We start from the raw sequence: 20,265 nt of genomic DNA on the forward strand, positions 1-20,265 counted from the left end.
ACTCAATAGTAAGAAATCCAAGTTCAGCTTGGGACTCCTGCTCTCATTCCCTTTTTGCCCAAGCTTGCTTCTGGTTGTCTCAAATCCTGCTAAGCCTTGCTTTTGTGTGTGTATAAGGTTTTTCCATTCCTTTTCCATTTCCTTGCCTCCTGCCTCTGACTTTAGCCTGGTTTTGACTCTATTTTGTCTGATGCCTGCCTGTACTGCATATTTGGTCGTCTGTACTCTGAAGTTAGTAGGTTTCCATTTAGAACCACAAAAGGCCCAAAAGGGCGTTGGTGAAGACCGGGACTAGGTGGGGTTCCCTGCTTTACAGAGGAGTAGACCAGTGCAAGCAGCCCTACTTCCTGGTTCCAACTTACTAATACATTACGATTAAATTGAAACCACTCCCATGCATTGCGATTTAGGTGGCATTTGAATTTAAAAAGTTATGGTAAAATAGAAATTGTGCATATTTATTCAGGGTGTGAAAAAGAAAAAAACAGGATTAACAACTGGAAAAGTCTTTATTATTGGCTTTTTTCAAGAATTCAAAGATTTTTAAATAACAGGTTACAGGCTCTTGATAAAAGAGATTGAATACTGTAAAAGTATGGTTTATAGTTTAGAAAGCTCTTAAAAATGACAAACAATCTTTACTTTTTCATAATTTATATTAAACTTTTATGCTAAATTAATATTTAAAAAATGTGAAAGCAGCAGTTTATTGCAAAATAATAATGTCTTATAAAAAGCATCTTCAATGCATTCAGTTTACAGAAAAATTCTCTTGTAACAATAAGAATCTATGCATCCGCATAGATGTAAGAAATCTGGCTTAAGCAGTGATCAATGGTGGCATTTTGGAAAAATTCACTTTCTTCTGAACAGTTTGGGCTGGCATCAGATAGAGAATGCACAGGTGTAGCTTGCATGTCATAAGCTGTAGAAATAAATGCTTCTTTAGAGAAATAACCTGTATTACAGAAACAAAACTAGCTTCACAGTTACATCATTATATTTATATGCAAATAATAAGTGCAAAATACATATTTCGATACATTCTTATCTGCTGTATCTCAAGTAAATTATAACCACACACAGTAAAGTAGAACAATGATATGAAAACTTTGTTGTTTCTGTTATGATATGAGGGATCATTTACAACCCTGGGGGCACAAATGCAAGAGCACTCCTTAGTGATCATTTACTAGCACTTTTTGCCCCCTGAGGTTGTAGCAAAAATTTAGCACTACTTGCAGAGAGCAGCACCAGGAGGTGTAGCTCAGCACTGTCCTTCCTGCCTTAAGCCTCCTACTGCTTATACCTTGGGCCTCAGAATAATGTGCAAAATAGGGGCATGAAGCCCCTCTAGTCATTAACACAACATTTCCCTAAAGGTGGCTATACACAGACTGATAAAAGCTGGCAAAAAACAAGTTGCTAGCTTATCAGTCTGTGTATGTGTCACTCCAAGACTGGGTACCTCCAAGAACCGGCCACATGTCAATCATTATTCAATCTGATTGGCCTACATAGTTGCAATTATGATTCAGTCGTTCGCCTGAGGGCCAAACAATTGGGTTGACTCAAGGTGGGCATATCAGAGAAAAATCCGCTTATTTGACAAGGTTGCCGAATGAGTGGATCTTTAAAGCACATGTAAAGCCTACATTTGCCTACAGTGTATATCAGTGGGGCACGTCTCTCCCACCCAAATGGTATCATTTGTACTACATATATCCCCTCTGCTTGCCAGCACCATCACATTTTCCTAAACCAAATAGCATACATTTCTTTAAGAATACAGGCTCACACAGGCAGAACTGTCTCTGATAAAAGTTCTGCTTTGTTTGAGCACTGTAGGTAAAGCTGAGCTCAGGAGAGAAAAATTGAAGCAGACACCTAGAGCTGAGTTTCTATGGGAACCAGCAATGCCATCTCTTTATTGGCTGCTAGACTGGAGGGCATGTTTAATAATCTGAGCTTAGAACAACTGAGCATGCCCACAAGCCAACTATTAACCCCTTGGATGTTGCAGCCTTACTATTAACCCCTGGACAACCAGTGGGGTAGGTACTGAAAGATTTCAAAGAGGCTGTTCACTGATTTTTGTGTGTGAGGTTTACATGTCCTTTAATTGTATGGCCTCCTTAACACATTTGGATAAAGGTTAGACCTCTTTATTTTAGAAGTCTGTCAGTAACACAGCTTTTTTTTACCAGTGATCTACATGGGGTTAACATAGGAGGAACCTCTCTAGGTGGCAGGGGAACAAATAGAAAAAAGGAGTAAGTACTCCAGAGAGGATGAAAGTTGAGACAGGGCCACAAGTGGCAGGTACATAGGTATACAGTTGGTAATTCCTGCTAACCTAAAATCCATTTTGTACAGTTTACTTAAAAATGTACAAATAAAATAATAGATAAAATAAAGATTCTGATTTTAAGACTCATTGCAAAGTATGGTAATATGGTAATAATATTAACAGAGGTGGTAATTGCAAACACAGTACATGTGTATATAGGTGTATGGACACTAACCCATTTATATGAACTCTTTTCTTGGTGGATGAAACGGTTTCCCATTTTTTTAAATGTGCTGTCATCTAAGACTTTAAATATTTTATGAGGACGATATAAACTATCATTACTCTTGAAGTATATCTAGAACATGTTTATTTGAACAAGCATATAAATGCCATATAGGTCCATAGCAACAGATGATGCTGTTTGGAGAAATGTAGGGCTTATCACATTGGTGATATTAGCTTTTGATTTGGCTTGATGATATGGATACAACATTACCTTTTATTTTTAAAAATAGACCAAATTCTTTCATTGTGACTGTTTGGACTTGATTTACCTATCCTCTTTGCTGTGTTCTGAATGGGTTTTAGAATTAAAAATTCCATGAAAGTGGCTGAGCACTTATTTTTCAAGACAGAAGTCTGCTGCACTATGATAAGTTGCATTCAGAACAGCAAGAATTAGCTATGGCAGAAAGCAAATTTTCAGAAAATGTCATTACCTGCTGACTGCGTGCTCCCCATGTTATACTGGTTCGGATTCTGGCAATGCACTTCCCTAAAATATTCTGAATACTGCACCATAGTGTTTTGGAAACCTGCTTGAAAGAGCTGTGTTAGATTCTACATATATGACAATAAATTATTAAAACCTAAATACATTTAAAGATCTCATATTTTCATTCAAATTCATGCACATTAATGTGTATTGACCGCATGCTCTGAATAACAGGAAGGCCTTCACCATACAGCGCCTTGTAAGCAATAATTCCATTTAAAAAAATCTCAGGTTCAAAGCATTCCAGATAATAGATCCCAAACCTGTAGTATCATCATAATCATTTATTTATATAGTGCCAGCAAGATATGCAGCACTTTACATCAATTTATAACAAACAGGAGTCTGACAATAATTTGACAGAATTAAAAATTACAAAATAAAAATACATTCTAAAGGGGTTAGGGAACATAAGAAATAAAAACAATTGGATATGTTGATTTCTGATGCATTGAATAAGCTTCTCTAAACAGGATGACTTTAGCTTGCTCTTTATGGAGTGTTTGAAGGGAAGGGAAAAGTCTAAAGGCTTGAGGCAGAGAGTTCCTGAAAAAGGCAGTCGGGAATGGGATAAAGTGATAAGAGGAGAAGAGATGTGAAAGTCAAAAGCAGAGTATAAGTTGCATGAAAGAGTGTATTTTGAGATCAGAGCTGAGATAAAAAGAAGGGCCTTGAATGTGACTGTTAGGAATTTGAATTTTATTAGAGAAGTGATTGGGAGCCAATGAATGCACTGGGGAGCGGGAAATATGAAGCAATGAGATAAATGAACAAATAAGTCTAGCAGCAGAGTTTAGAACAGATTGGAGTTGTGAATAGTGATATGTTGGAACACCTGCAAGAAGTAGGTTGCAGTAATCAAGGCAGTTAATGAGACTGAATATGTGTTTTAGTTGTATCTGAGCTGAAGTACTTTTTAGTTGTATCTGTCGCTTTCAACACTGTCCAAACACTCCCTGTGTTTGGACAGTGTTGAAAGCGACAGGATTCAGCAAGGGTTTTGATGTGCAGTGTTAAAGATATATGGGATTTCCTTGTTGTTTGTTTCAACATTTCCAGTGTTAGGAGGAGAACTATGGAGTCAATACCTTGTGTGTGTGTGCCAGTTGAGCTGCGGAAGGGAGGGAAAGGTTTTTCTGTTGAACACTGTTCCCCCGAAGGTAATTTGCTGTGGGAGTTGGGGGAGGATCCTCTATGCAACATTATGAAGGGGGCTGGAGATCTCATGTGGCTGGCATGGTGTTGAATGATAAGTGATGACATTTTGCTGTGTAAAAGGACAGATATGAATTATTAATACAATTATAATTAATAATATTAATAATAATTATGTTATATAATCATTGGCAATATGCAAATCTCCTGCATCCCTAATGTCCATTTAAAATGAGTATAGTTTGCAGTTTAATCACTAAAATAATGTTAGCAAGTAGTAAGGTTCAATGACCTGCATAAAGCAATAAAACAATATATGGTCGCTAATATTCCTTATATATTCTTTATAGTGGGGGTATGTTCAGTTATTCAGCAGCTTCTTGCTTACTAATGGAGATGCATATTCACAAGTTGTTATTATCTTTAACATTGTGCTAAGCAGGGCCCTTATCTTCTGGGTTATAGGTTACTTAAGGGATGTTGGCAAGAAAGCCCAAATGTCAATAGAAGCCCCCACAAGTAAATTGAGGAATTTTGAGTAGGTCACACTATGGGCCTGGGGAAGCGTTAGGGAAAATCTCCCAGGCTTAAGGAAGCCTGGGAAATTTAGGGGAATTATTATTTGTCGTTGATATTTTCTAGTTGCCTATAGTTAGGTATTATTTAAGGCACTGGGGGGGCCCAAGTCAAACATCCCATTGGGACAACCTCACAATTCTCACCTCTAAATGGATTTGGGGCAATCCTAGCCACAATGTACCTAACACCAGTAATGGTAATGCTGAAGAATGCTGTTGAGAAGGCTGTATATATTAACATTTTCTGCTACATAATCCATGCATGATGAGAATGAGCAGCCTAGCTATAACAGAAAATCCAGAGTTCCTTTTTGAGCACAGCGACTATTACAAGAATGTAGGGCTTGAACCGTAGAAGTCTGAAGCCCCTGGACCAAAGTTCGAGGGGTGCACTGCCAGCTGGAACAGCTGCTGCAGTACAGGACTGAGAAAAAACATAGCACAATTCTCCAGTAGAAAAAGTTTAAGGTAGAACTTCGGCCTATAGAATTTGCAAAACATTGTAGGGTCTTAAATTCTCTAAGATTTTATGTTTTAATTTTATTTTGTAAAGAGCAGTTTCTCTGTATACATCTGGTATGTAGAACCTGCATAATATATAAAAAAAAATGACCACTCTGCCCCCACTATTCACTGCAGAGTAAACACCATCGTTATCTAGTCATATCCTGTCTGAATATTTGCAAGTAAATTAGATAATTTTGGTAAAATATTTAAAGTGTTTGCAAATCATTGGGGGATGGAAAACATATTTGCTCATTTAGGCTGCAGATACTATATATATATAGAGAGAGAGAGAGAGAGAGAGAGAGAGAGAAAAAGATATAAACTGTTAAACTTCTACTCACACATTGATCTGTAGATAGTGAACCAGCAGATTAACCTGATGATGATATTACCCCATTGTTATCTTGTTCAAGGCATGTAAAAACATGACCTACTCCTACTGATCCATTATATATTCGCAAGACATGATTAGACTGAATGGTGCCAGATTCTATTTTATGGCCCATGCAGTTTCCTGCAAAACTGCACATGAACAAAACTTCTAGCAAAATTCAAACATTATTTCTGTTATGTATGCATAAAGTTGTCACAACAGTCCTTTATGGGGCCCCAGAGAAAAAATAATTTTTGAAGGCAGCCCTGTGAACAGCTGGGTTATTTAATAACAGGGGCATTGCTCCATGCCATGTACTGTACACACTTGCTGTATATATTGGCCATAATCTTTGAACAGCAGACTAAAATTAACCAAATGAATCAGACACATAGATTACACTTTAAGGAATTTTACATATATTGTGGAAAATAAATCACACAACACTGATATTTACCTTTCTTGAGTCCCTTCCTTGTTTGCCAACAAGCATGTGTTACGGTGTTCCAGTGGAGCACACTGTTTGGGAACTGGAGACACTTGGGACATTAATCCAGGCCTGAGTATGCCATTACTATGTAAATCTATGGAATATATATACATTATATATATATATATATATATAGAGAGAGAGAGAGAGAGAGAGAGAGAGTGGATAAAATATTAACTACGTATACAGTGTACCAATATTTTATATTGCAAGTATTGGATCTGTTATCTGGAAACCCATTATCCAGAAAGTTCTAAATTACGAGAAGGCCATCTCCCATAGACTCTATTTTAATGAAAAAATTACAATTTTTAAAAACGATTCCCCTTTTCTCTGTAATAATACAACAGTACCTTGTACTTGATCTCAACTAAGATCTAATTAATCCTTATTGGAGGCAATCATTGAGTTTATTTAATGTTTAAATTATTTTTAGTAGATCTCAAGCATTCTGGATAACAGATCCCATACCTGTATTATATAAGTCTGTACCAGGATGTTACCACAAAAAAAAATTGCATAAATATATGATAGATAGATACATGAGGCCATGAGGCATGTTGAGATACTCGCCTCAGTTCCTGGCAAGTTATCAGGGGTGAATTCCGAAATCGGAATTTCAACTCTTTTAGCGCAGGGAGAGCTATTTCGCTTAGTGAAAAAGCTAAGCACGGGGAATGAGGGCCACCTCAAGTATACGGGCAAGATTACAGTATATCATGATCATGATATCATACAATATTTTTATAGAAAAATGGCAGCTGCAGATACATTCAAATTATTTCGGTGGCTACAATTGGCCAGTGGGACAGCTCTGATATAGCAGTACAAAAAGCTGAAATATTTGTTATGTACCAGTGCATACCTGTGAGCAGTTCCTGTGATCTAGTGCCATTCAGAAGCTTGTGTCTGATGCTTCTACCCAATATCCCATCAAACACTTGTGGCACCTTCAGGCAAGCATTATCACTGATTGTATCCCTCCCTGGATCAGAGGCGGAAAGCAGCTGAGACACAGGACAAACATAGAGCAACAGAAATCACACCATATAAGACATTTACCTATAAATAGTGTAGAATAATATCAGACAATTATATTTTAAGCCTACTATAATATCTATAATATGCAATACACGTACATGACATAAGCATTCAATTCAGACACTAAAAGGCTGTCTATCAAAGGTTAAGTTGACATTATTTTTCATTCTTATTAGTTTTCTCCTGCACAGCGATTTTTTTTTTCTATATTAAATTGGGGGAGAACAGGGAGCCAGTGTGAGAGAACAGAGTTTAAGAAATGCAATGTGAATAGGAGAATACCAAGTCCCCAAAATAGCTTGAATATTGAACTTTCTGATAAGTATCTGTTGTTATTAGTTGCCTGTGTGAACTGTTTGTAATGGTGTGCCTTTATTTTACTAGTAAAAGTGCTAGTGGCTTCTATTCTTTTAAACTTCATCAGAAATTTGTTGGCATTCACAAACCAGAACACTGAAAGTTGTATGAATAATAACTTTGATTAGATCAACTAGCATCAGGGTTTTCTTCCCTACAGAGAGCAGAGCCTATAGCTACTATGTTTTCAATTAGATATAAACTGCAATCTGTTATATAATGCCTTGGCCTATAAATTGTTGCTTAATTTGTTTATTTGGTTCTAAAAACAATAAACAATAAAAAAAATTTGACCAAAAAAAAAAAGAAATAAACTGTCAGATTCTTACCTTAGTGTGCAATTGCTGCTCCCGAGTTGTATGTGCTTTTACATGTTTTCGGAGTGAGCTTGGGTCAGTGTATCGTTTGCAACACCCCTGAATCTGGCAAGCGTATGGTTTCTGTGCAATTAAGAACCAAACACACAAATATAATTCTACAGCTATAAAATAAGACTGATTATAAACATTTAATGGACTAAATAACTACCCCCTCCATATTTTATATACTGAACTTACTGCACCAGCCTAAAACTTCAGTATCTCTATAGTAGTAATGATCCAGTACTTCAAAGTTGTCACAGGGAGTCACCATACTGGATTCTGCTAAAAGTGTCTGCAATACTCACATGCTCAGTGTGCTGTGAGCAGCTGTTGGAAAGCTACGAGCTGATTTAATTTCTAATGTTAATTGCACTGGTTTCAGAGCTGCCATATAGTAGTAATCTGTATTATTTACTATCAGCCTTTTGTTGTGACTTTTATATTATGTATATACCATACCTCCCAACATTTTGAAAATGGAATGAGGGACAATGAGAGAATTTTTTGACCACTTCCATTTGACTACATTTGGCAGGTTATTTAAAGTTTGAACACATTTATGGGGGTTTTGGGGTCTTTTTTTATATGTTATTACAGTTTTGCTGAAAAAGGTGAAATTTCCCTTTAAGCTGCAAGTCTCAGAGACCTCAGAGAGCTTATTAGTTACAATTGTATCTTAGTGCAGGGGGGCCAAAAGCCCACTTATTTAATTAAATGTTAGAAACAATGTTTCTAAGTGCAGTGCTCGTTAAGATTTCTGGGCTCTCTGCCAAAAGCTACTTTTAATTAAATTTGTTTCTTTTTTAGCTTCAGTGCAGGGGATCAAAGGGAAATCACTTTTCATTAAGGCTAATGCCAGACGAGGAGTAGGGGGTATGTTTTCGGCAAGCGGAAAAACACTTTCCGAAAATTCCGTCCTACGGCTCCTACTTGTGCCTGCACCAAAATGAATAGAATCCGCTCGGGTGCAGACACATGTAGCGGAAATACACATAAAAAAACACGAGAGTTTGAAAGTCTTGCATTTTTATGCGTATTTCGGCCGTGCCTGCACCTGAGCGTATCCTATTCATTCGGGTGCAGGCACATGTAGGAGGCGTAGGGCGGTATTTTCAGCAAGCGATTTTCTGCTTGCCGAAAATATCCGCCCTACGCCTCGTCTGGCATTAGCCTAAGAATGCGGGACTGCGGGTTGAGCAGTCAAAAAAGGGACTGTCCCGCAAAAATCGGGACTGTTGGGAGGTATGATATCCAGTATATTGTGCATCAGCCCCTAAGCTCAGGTAACTGACAGCAGCACAGAGCATGAGCAGTGAATCAGCAGAAAAGAAGATGCAGAGCTACTGGGGCATCTTGGGGGCACAGATCTTCCCTGCTAAAGGGCTGTGGATGCCTTGTGCTGGTACAGAAGCCCAGAACATAATGTACAACATTTCTAGCCTACTTCTTTAGGTAAACTTTAGTTCTCCTTTAAAATATATGATTCTGCTCCAAAAATTATACAGTAAACTTTAAAATGCTGTAAGCTTGAAAGTCTCTACTAATTATATGCATTGGGCCATATTGTTTTTATAATATGATTGCCCAATTAACAGCAAACAGCCAAGTTATAGACTATACTATTAAAAGCTTAATATACCCCAGTAAAATAATCTAGCTCAGGTTTTTCTACAAAATGTCAAATTGGTTCACCTCATCTTAACACTCTATAAAATGTAATTTGTTCTTACAAACTGTCAGATTTACACCATTAGATTTTAGGCAGGGTCCCTTTGAATCGTATACAGACTAGTAAAGGTGCATTTAGCATTATGAAGAGATCATGCACGTTTATTGTACTCAGATCAGAGTGCAAGTATGAATTGTACACATACCAGGACCAGTCTGCATAGCTTGCCGAAGGGGCCAATAAGCACAGGTGTTTAAAGTACTAATGGGCTTATTTATCAGTTTTTAAACTTGTGAATTTGATTTTGGTTTTCTAAATCGAATAAACTTGCATAACAACGGCTCGCTTGCTTATTAATGTGGTAAACTTGTTCGAAAAACAATACCTTAAATTTATAAGATTTATTATGTGAAATTCAATCCAGGACACTGTTAAAACAATTCTGTCATAATCATCTTATATACACCAGTCTGTAGTTTGCACTCCTTTTGTGTAAGCTAATTGCTAGATCAACAAATTACCACTATTTACACTTTGCAATAATATGTAAGTACAGTTTTATACGATGTTTTATATATATATAGATATATATATATATATATAGAGAGAGAGAGAGAGAGAATGAGAGAAATACACCAAACTGGCAGAGAGAAAAAGTAGTAATGAAGTTAGTAAAATGTACACAGAAGGGTCAGGAGGCCCTGACTGTATTAGCTTAAAAAACTGGCTTACCGTCAAATTTACTAAAAAACATAAGCAAGAAAATAGCACAAATACACAGGTAATATTCTTCTACAGTTAATATACTGTGATTATTTAATGTGCATAATGCATTTTTAAGGCTTCTTTAAAGGCGGTGTTATTACTTTTCAGTATTTGCAGCCTTTCTTCTGTTACCAAATGGTAAACCAGTTACTGATTGCTAAGAATATATTCTGGGTTCAAAAAAGCTAAAAATTGGCAAAGGTAAAATTGTTTGCAGCCATAATTTTACACACTGTACATACTTTTCCTTAAAAAGTTCTATTAATCCCCCAATTAGTATCATAGTCATTTTCAAGCCCTGTGTTTATTGACACATGGTATAGTGTTCACTAAAAGAACTTAGATGAGAAGTATTTTACTTTACCTGACTGAAGTAGAGTTTACATGTCAGAGGAAGAGAAGAAAGAGGAAAAGACAGGTTCAAATTAGTATATAGTCAGAAAAAGTAGACAAATGACAATATAAACAGGTATACTATATAAAACCATTTGCCTATTTTAATACTGTCATTGTCACCATAGAATGCCATCATATGCATGCCAAACAGTAACCAGTGTTACTTTTACAAGTGTCAAGTTCTGAATCCAAATGAATCTATCTTTCTTTAATATCTTCCTTTAATATAAGCATGTATGTCTGACAATAGATCACCTAGCTAGCATGTCAACAGTGACATCATTGCGCTTGGCCACATACAGCTGATTCATCCACCTGCGATGACTAAGGGGCAGATTTATCAATGCACGAATGGGTCCGAATTGGAAAAATTTGTATTTTTCTGATTTATAACACTTTGCGTATTTTCCACTAAATTTTCATTAATTTCTGCAGCTTTTTTGTGCTTTGCGCCAATTTGTGCAACAAAATCGTATTGGTCGCAACGACAATGAAAGTTTCGGATTCATTCAAGCTTCTGTATCGTGACTTTCTTTTCAAAATCATGCACTTAAGGTTCAAAGTCAGAAAGGTTTTCGCGCCATTTATGATTGTTCGGATATGAAAATTTCATAACTTTCAGATCGTACCACATACCACATCCGAAATTATCGTATTTAATCCAATTTTTTGCCAATCGTACTTTAAATTATATGAAATTCGGACTTTGATAAATCAGCTCTTTAATATTTCATTCTGTTGGTTTCTTACAAGAGGATAGAAAATTGCATTGCCTTGCATGATGGTGTCAGACTGCCAGTTGCCTATTGCTGGAGAGATAGTGAGAGCTTAACCCATTAAAAATTATCTAATTATTTTGTGTGTCTTCTGGATAAAAATAAATCAAGATCATGTTAACTGATTAATTTTGTATATAAATTATATTGCAGGAAATAGTACAGTTGTCTATTTGGGTTGAAATGATTATTTTCTTATACACCACCAATATTTGATAACTTGCTTAGCATAAGCAATCTGCAGTGTCTGGCTTTTGTACTGCAGTAGATCTACAACTACATTGCATTTTACACACCAATAAATTTGAAAAGATGCCAGTATTTTAGCTTAGCACTAGCTGGTGTCCCTCCCAATGACAGTCAAGCACGCTAACCTTATAGAATACAATCAGAATTTGTGACATCTGAGGCAATGGGAGATAAAATAACTACTAACATGTCACACCAAATGGAAGGGAAAATGTAACCACATTATAATTGTTTGCTTCACTCTCTATGTATAGAGTCATATTTTAGCCTCTGTTCTTATTCCTCTCCCAGTGCCCAACACTTCTCTTACTGTGTCCTGGTGGGTTCTTTGGTGCTTGGCTCTGTCACTGGAGTTACTGAAGGATTTCTGGCACCCTGGGTATTGGCATAGATATGGCCTCTCCCCTGTGTGGCTCCGCAGATGAATCTTCAGGTTTTCGAGCCTAGAAAATGCTTTGTTGCATCCTTCAAACTGGAATTAAATGAAGTGAGTAATTTCAGTTTGTAACTTCCACATAACACTATATTTCATACTGATAACTTATGAATTCAACAAAAAAATATAAGCGCATATATATACTCTTGCTTGAGCAAACCAGGAGTCATTAGTGTTAGTCTGACATCAGTGGTAGGAAAGCTTTTGGAAGGGCTAATAAGGCATAGGATACTTAAATACATTGCAAATCACAATACTATGGGTTTGTGCAAGACTAATTTATGAGAAGGTAAACAGGAACCTCGATGCTGGGATGGCAGTGTATGTCATTTACTTGGACTTTGCTAAAGCATTTGATACAGTACCTCACAGAAAGTGAATGATACAATTGAGGAAAATTGGCCTAGAACATAATATTTGTACTTGGATAAAGAACTGGCTGAAGGATAGATTACAGAGAGTGGTGGTAAATGGAATATTTTCTAATTGACCAGAGTTCTTAGTGGAGTACCGCAGGGGTCAGTCCTTGGTCCTTTGTTTTTTAACTTCTTTATTAATGACCTGTAGGTGGGCATAGAGAGTACTGTTTCTATTTTTCCAGATGATACTAAATTGTGCAAAACTATAAGTTCCATGCAGGATGCTGCCGCTTTGCAGAGCGATTTGTTAAAACTGGAAAGCTGGGCAAAATGGAAAATGAGGTTCAGTGTTGAAAAGTGCAAAGTTATGCAAAGTTAATAATATAAATGCGAGCTATATACTAAATGGTAGTGTTTTGGGGGGATCCTTAATTGAGAAGAATCTGGGTTTTTTTTTGGATAACAAGAATTTGGTCTCTGAAATTTGTTGCTTTAGAAGAAAAATTGTTTCCTCTAATCTGACCTCTAGCCCTGTATTCATTCTACTCTCTATTGCAAGCTGGCAAACTGTGAGCACTGTTTACTGCATATTATGTTGTTTATATTATGTTAAGCGACCTGTTAAAGAATCTTACCAAGCTGGAATATATATATCAGTAAATATTGTTCTTTTACATCCTTTCCCTTGATCCGCCATTTAGAGATTGGCTGTGTGCTCCCTCAGAGATCACATGACCAGAAATAATGCAGCTCTAACTGCAACAGGAAAAAGGGTGGAAGCAAAAGGCAGAACTCTGTCCATTATTTGGCTGATGTGGCCTAGCATGTATGTGTGCCTTGGCTTGTTTGTGTGCGCTGTGAATCCTATGATCCTAGGAGGTGGCCCTTAATCTATTTAGGATTACCCAATAGCACATACTACTAAAAAAGTATATTTTTATGAAAATGGTTTATTTAGATGAGCTTGTTTATGCAATATATTTTTATAGAGACCTACATTGTTTGGGGGTATAATTTTCCATTAACAAGTAACAGCATGACAGCACCAACTCACACAAGGCAAATAAATACTCACTAGGGGGTCATTAACTAAGTGCCCCTGTGATCGAGTTTGCTAAAAATAGGCACACATTGCTGTTTTTGTGCACTTTTGCATCTTGTTCTATATATATACTATATGTCCTATATATACATCCTAGGTGTTGTGCTGGTCTTCTATAGTGCAAAACTTCCTCCCTGAATACAACATTACACTTGCTCTGCATTCCTCAGTCTGTACTCTGTGCAACCAAACATGGTTCTTTAGCAGAAAGTTTGCAGATTACTTGTACAAAGTGCCATCGTATTAGTGTAATAGAAGACAGGCTGTCTCATTATAAACTTTTGCATACCGCTAAATGGGTTTAAATCTTTCTTAAATGATCATGAACAATCTAATGTAGCTTGTTAAGTTGCTTTGTACCGCTCTGTATCACAGCATTTTTACATAAATCAGCTAAAGATGTTTCTACCAAGCATATGTCTGAGACGAATTAGTCTTCTAGTTTTTCTTCCCAAAGGCTGCTACTCATTTTCCATTTCTGGCAATTTTTTTGGTGTTCTTCTTGTGCCCTCTGGGCAAGACACTATATAATTATTGTTCATGTAAATGGCTGAAGCAACATCCAATAGTAATGTTTACACCTGCAGTTCTTACAGTTTCGTAGCTGGTGGCAGCATGCGATCCACGCCAGAAAGTAATAGTTAAATGTAAGACATATATATTGGACAGCAACAATTCCACAGGTTGATGGGGGCATCCAACACCTTAATGGCAGTCCAGTTGATTATAGGTTTTAATATGTGAAAAGGGTGCAGGAGCCATACACAATGCCTCTTTACTGTCAAAGTATTTTGTCTGTACCCCATGGATTGTTTCAAGCAAATATAAATAAAAATGGAGGACTTGCACTTGTGGTAATAAATGAGCCCTTAGATTTGCTTCAGATAATGACAATAGTGGAAACACAGATTTTATAACAGATTTTAAGATATCAGAGATATGGCGGTATTTATGCAAAACCAAAACAGGCACAGCACACAAGAACATTAACTACAGACTGATGCAGGCAGCTTTATATATTATTAGAATTTTAATTAAACGCATTAGTGTACTTGAGAATTTGCCAGTATAAAAAATAATCCAAAATCCAAAAAAGGAAACATCTAAAGTAATTATTGTTAAAATGATCAACCTCACACAAAACAATGGCATGCACATGCTTTCTATAATATGCAACCTTTGGGTGATTCAGCTATTATGTGAGTACAGTTATGAGAATACCCTTCCGTTATGATTGTCTGCACCCAAGTATATTTTGTTATGTGTATTCCAGATATGGGCATATGTGGCACTGATTTCCCCCCTCCATAATTACAAAAGTGACATTCTGCAAGTTTGGAATGATCACAGGGACATTAAGAAGCCACTAGCATGTCTCCACCCATAATTCATGTGATTTTTTGTTTAAAGGCAGTGCTATGTTTGTAGCATGAGGCATGTGAATACATTCTGTTTTAGGAAAGCTTTTATATTATGCATGTTTTCTTTTTGCTTTGAAATAGCTAAATCAATATTAGGTTGTAAATTAATTAAAACAAGAGAAACATTTGCCTGCACTTTTTCCTATTACACGAGTACAGTTACGAGAATACTTTTCACTTATGATTGGCTGCACCCGAGTATATGTGGTTATGTGTATTTAAGTTATGGGTATATGTGGTACTGATCCCTCCCCCATAATTACACAAGTGACAGTCTGCAAGTTTGGGTAAATGGCTCCAAATAATTAGGCTGTGTCTGTGCTATTAAAGGAACAGTAACACAAAAAAACCCCAAAGTGTATAAAATCAATTACAATATAATGTACTGTTGCGCTACACTGGTAAAAGTTCTGACTACTATAGTTTATATAAATTAGCTGCTGTGTGGCCATGGGGACAGCCATTTAAGCTGGAAAAAAAGGAGAAAATACACAGGTTACATAGCAGATAACAGATAAACCCCCATTATATTCTACAGAGCTTATTTATTATCTGTTATGTAACCTGTGCCTTTTCTCCTTTCTTCCAGTTTAAAAGGCTGCCCCCGTGGCTACACAGCAACTTGTTTATTTAAACTATAGTAGTCTTTCTGAAGCAAAGAGCTCTGTCTGCCTTATGCTTCCTGTGTGTGCCATACTCTTCCTGCCCTACCCTGCCTGCGTGTGCCATACTCTCCCTGCCCTACCCTGCCTGTGTGTGCCATATTCCACCTGCCCTACCCTGCCTGTGTGTGCCATACTCTCCCTGCCCTACCCTGCCTGTGTGTGTCATACTCCGCCTGCCCTACCCTGCCTGTGTGTGCCATATTCTGCCTGCCCTATGCTGTCTGTGTGTGCCATACTCTGCCTATACTCTGCCTGCCCCTATGCTGCCTGTGTGTGCCATACACACAGGCAGCATAGGCCAGGCAGTACATACAGAAATACAATGCTGGCACTGCTTCTACAGTCTTCCTGAGGTGTGAACAGGTGAACAATATGGATGATTACAGCCTGGACCTGAGATGTGAACAATGCAGTGGGTGAACAATGCAGAGATGAAAAGGTGTGAACAGTACAGGGGATTACATGTTTAAACAATACAGGGGGATTACAGCCTGAATTTGAGGTGTTAATCTCAGTACTGATACCATTTAAAGTTAACACACAGGTAAGCCATCAAATCAGCCAGACGGGGGGAGCACACAGAGGGGGGTCGCGGGCCGCCAGTTGGACAGCACTGATTTTAACTATTTCTTTGTCACACTTAGTTCTCCTTATAGTGAATATTAGTGAAGTGAATTAAATTAAGGTTAATGTCCCACGTGGAGATTTAGTCACTGCGATTTTTAAGACGCGAGTTCCAGCGACAAGTTGCTCGTATTTTCCTAACAAGCGATTACTAGAAATTCCAACAACTTTGTACACTGACCATATTGTTTGCACTACCCACACTGCGTGGGGGATGGTGGGAATAGCCGCAGGCCTCTGTGCTCTGTTTCTGAGTGCAGGGACCTGCGGACTGCTGTTTGAATCTTAGTGCTTAGTGAATCTTAGTGCTGCCTGCATAAAGAGGCAGGCAGAGAGGCACGTAAGCCCATAGAATCCCTAGGAAACTGATTGAGCTCTATAAAATATCTATAGCTGTGGCCACTATGAGACGTAGGCATGGAGCACCTTATTGTACACTATGGGGCTGATTTACTAAGACACGATTTTGAATCCGAATTGGAAAAATTCCGATTGGAAACGAACATTTTGCGACTTTTTCGTATTTTTTGCGATTTTTTTCGGCGTCTTTACGATTTTTGCGGAAAAAACGCGAGTTTTTCGTAGCCATTACGAAAGTTGCGCAAAGTCGCGATTTTTTCGTAGCGTTAACACTTGCGCACAAAGTCGCGCCTTTTTCGTAGCGTTAAAACTTAAAAGGCGCGACGTTTTGCGCAAGTTTTAACACTACGAAAAAATCGCGACTTTGCGTAACTTTCGTAATGGCTACAAAAAACTCGCGTTTTTTCGCAAAAATCGTAAAGACGCCGAAAAAATCGCAAAAAATACGAAAAAAATCACAAAATTACCGATCATTACGAAAAAAACGCAATCGGACGCATTCGGCCCGTTCGTGGGTTAGTAAATGTGCCCCTATGACTGTTCAACATGAGTATTACAGTTGTGATGATTTATAAGTATGTTCTCTGAATAATTATAGCATTTGGCATTTTAGAAGATAAGCAGAAACCATGCCAGTAATAGAAATATTTATTCTAATCTTGTATATACAATAGTGATAGTGTCAGAAAACCTACATTTATGCCTTAATGATCACTTGGCCTTAAAAGGGTCAGTAATTAGTCTCCCTGTTTTTGGAACCCTAGTGATATGCTATAGGGAAATATATCCAGCAGATCCTTTAATTAATCTAGGCACAATATTAAACTAACACAACTCATAATCAAGAAGCTAATTATGACTTCTGCCACAAGTCCATGTTTTGATTAAGTAGTGTGGCTTTGGCTATTACAAATCTAAGATAGAGAGCTAGAGCGTGTGTATATTACATCATTGGCAAACAAAGATCCTATTCAGGACTACATCATGCAGAATTTGTTCAGTTTTATTTCTGTTCCTGACGTTTTAAGATTATTTTCCCTGTTCTGTGCACAGCCGGGCCACTCAACTTTGGTGACATCTGGATCTGGGATTGAACAACATGGGCTTGCCACTATGAGTTGCCCTCAATATGTGACATTGAGTTTCCAAGAATGAGATCTTTACAGAATGGCTGATTACACAGGAGTTTCCAAAAATTAGAGCTAACGAACCATCAGTCCAGAAACTGATTTATGAGTAATTCTCAGATGTAAATATTTATAAGATGGATTACCTATTCCTGCACTGCTGAGATTTGTTTGAGATTTTTAACCCTGTCCTAAACACAATTTCACAGTATATCCCTACTAGACTGGGCTGTACATTATTCAACATAGATGCAGTTAATTGGAAATGTAGTACTGGTCATTAATGCATATTTATAAGACAAAACAATTCTCTTGATTACTTATTTATACACACTCTACATCTTGCCCCATGTGAGACTGAATAGATCCAATGATGCAATTTACCATTTTATACTACTCAGGCCCAACTACCTTTAATATTAGGTTTTGTGTCTCAAAGGGAATATATTTTACTTGAGTCTATACACCCTGAATATGTGGCATTTGGAACTAACCCTGAACTGTCTCTGCTCGGGGAAGTGTAGGACTGGTCATTCTCGCTTACACTGTCTATTTTATGGTAGAGATTAATTGCAATATTGACAGTGACCCTTACAGTTGCTATCACTCACTACCAACCCTTAGTGACAGGGTCCCTTTTCCTGACTCCCTCTGAAGTGTGCTCCACTTTAGTGTCCCTTCCTATTGTGTGCTGTGACCTCCTGCCTCAGGCTCTTGATCAACAGCCGCCCCCTCCATAGAGTAGAGTCCAAAAAAAAAGAATGTCAGCTCTTCCCTTTTTATACTAAGGATTTTCCATAACACCCCATGGCAAACAGCAACACATCCTTCTCACAGGGCAAAGAACATTTTCACAAGGGATTACCGACATCAGTGAGGGTTAACTCTTTACATATCCCTGTATACATCACAGTCCTTACAGTCACTCTGCTATAAATGTGAGATAACAAATAAGAGTTCATCCAAAATCTGAAAGCAGACCTTGAAAGGGCAGTTTACAATTAAGGTAACTCTTTGGGGCCAATTCACTAAAGGTTGATAACGTCTATCGCATGTTTTCTTGCATTGAAAAGCATGCAATAAATAAGTACCGATTCATTAAAGTCATTTCGCATGCGATAATCCACATATCGCATGTGTTAAAAAATTTTTAACGCATTGCGGTAATTATCGAATGAAAAGAATACTAACACATGATTCACAAAAGCACATGAAGCGTTAAACGTGCTAATTAGTGCGCTAATCTGTGTGTATTATTAACACCTAATTGGGGGAGGCGTTAGTCAGAGCACATTGCGATTTTTGGAGTTTGCAATGGGATTTTTGTTTGATTTGGAGGAGGATCAGCAAGTCCATGAACGTTCTAGAGTGATGCGTCCTCAGCTTTTCAGGGAAAGGTCCACTCTAGAGGGCTTAACTGAGGATAAATAGGCGCTACAGGCTAAATAGAGCTGCAATATACAGCCTGTATGAGGTACTGGAGCCTTACCTGCAGCAACTGTCACGCAGAAGCCACGCTGTTCCTGGCATGCCATCCGTTGGAGTGGTCTATGGGGGGGTGTCACAGTCTACCTTTTCACGGTGCTTTGGCCTGGTCCTGGATGCCATCCACTTGGTGTCTGGGAATCTCATTTCCCCAAAATAGTGTTAAACCCCCCCAAGACAGGGAGCATATTTTCCACAACAGGAAGAGCTACCACTCCCTGAATATACAAGTGGTGTGTGATGCACGTATGAACATCATGAGCATTGTGTCTGGCTTCCCTGGCTCCTCTCACAATGTTTACATCTTAAGGCAGTCCAGGCTATATGATGCTTTTCAAACTGGACAAATGCCTCACGGGTGGCTGTTAGGTAAGTATTTGTGTCATGTCTAGCACAACTTTCCCACATTTGCTTTCTGTCTCCCACTGTCAAACTAGGCCCTGCCTGCCATAAGCTTGTTTTGCAATTCGAAAAGTGGCATCTTTTGCCAGTGGGAGAGTCAAATAAGCTACTTGTAGTGTCAGCTATCAGTCTCACACTGTCACATCTGTTGCAAAAGGGCGACTGGACTGGAAGCAGCTTATTTGTTTGCACCATCTTATTTTATTTCAGGAGATGCTGGCTACCCGTGCTCTAGGTGGCTGATCACCCCCATTCACAGGCCGCGTACACGGGCTGAATGTGCTTTTAATGAAGCACACATGAGAGCGCGGTCTGTGATTGAGAGAACATTTGGAGTGGTTAAAAGGCGCTTCCACTGCCTGGATAAGTTGGGAGGCAGCTTGATGTACAGACCCTCTAAATTTGCCCAAATTGTGGCTGCGTGTGCTGTACTGCACAATCTGGCTAACCGGCATGGCTTACCAGGCAATAAAAAAGAAACACCATACAACTTCTCAA

At 38.0% G+C, this 20,265-nt stretch overlaps 1 protein-coding gene across 1 annotated transcript in view; it reads right to left on the reverse strand.

The window, feature by feature from the left end:
- Positions 1-492: 492 nt before the first annotated feature.
- The window catches only part of glis1 (GLIS family zinc finger 1), a 31,692-nt gene continuing 11,919 nt past the window's right edge, over positions 493-20,265 (reverse strand). The window contains exons 3-9 of the mRNA XM_031900959.1: positions 12,097-12,258; positions 7,899-8,009; positions 7,037-7,178; positions 6,139-6,265; positions 4,157-4,335; positions 3,013-3,108; positions 493-925 (exon numbers count right to left, since the gene is read on the reverse strand). Coding sequence (XP_031756819.1) covers positions 789-925; positions 3,013-3,108; positions 4,157-4,335; positions 6,139-6,265; positions 7,037-7,178; positions 7,899-8,009; positions 12,097-12,258 — 954 coding nt within the window. The 3' untranslated portion in view covers positions 493-788. The remainder of the gene's footprint in view (positions 926-3,012; positions 3,109-4,156; positions 4,336-6,138; positions 6,266-7,036; positions 7,179-7,898; positions 8,010-12,096; positions 12,259-20,265) is intronic.

Source organism: Xenopus tropicalis, chromosome 4, assembly GCF_000004195.4.
Source record: "Xenopus tropicalis strain Nigerian chromosome 4, UCB_Xtro_10.0, whole genome shotgun sequence".
Classification (NCBI taxonomy): domain Eukaryota; kingdom Metazoa; phylum Chordata; class Amphibia; order Anura; family Pipidae; genus Xenopus; species Xenopus tropicalis.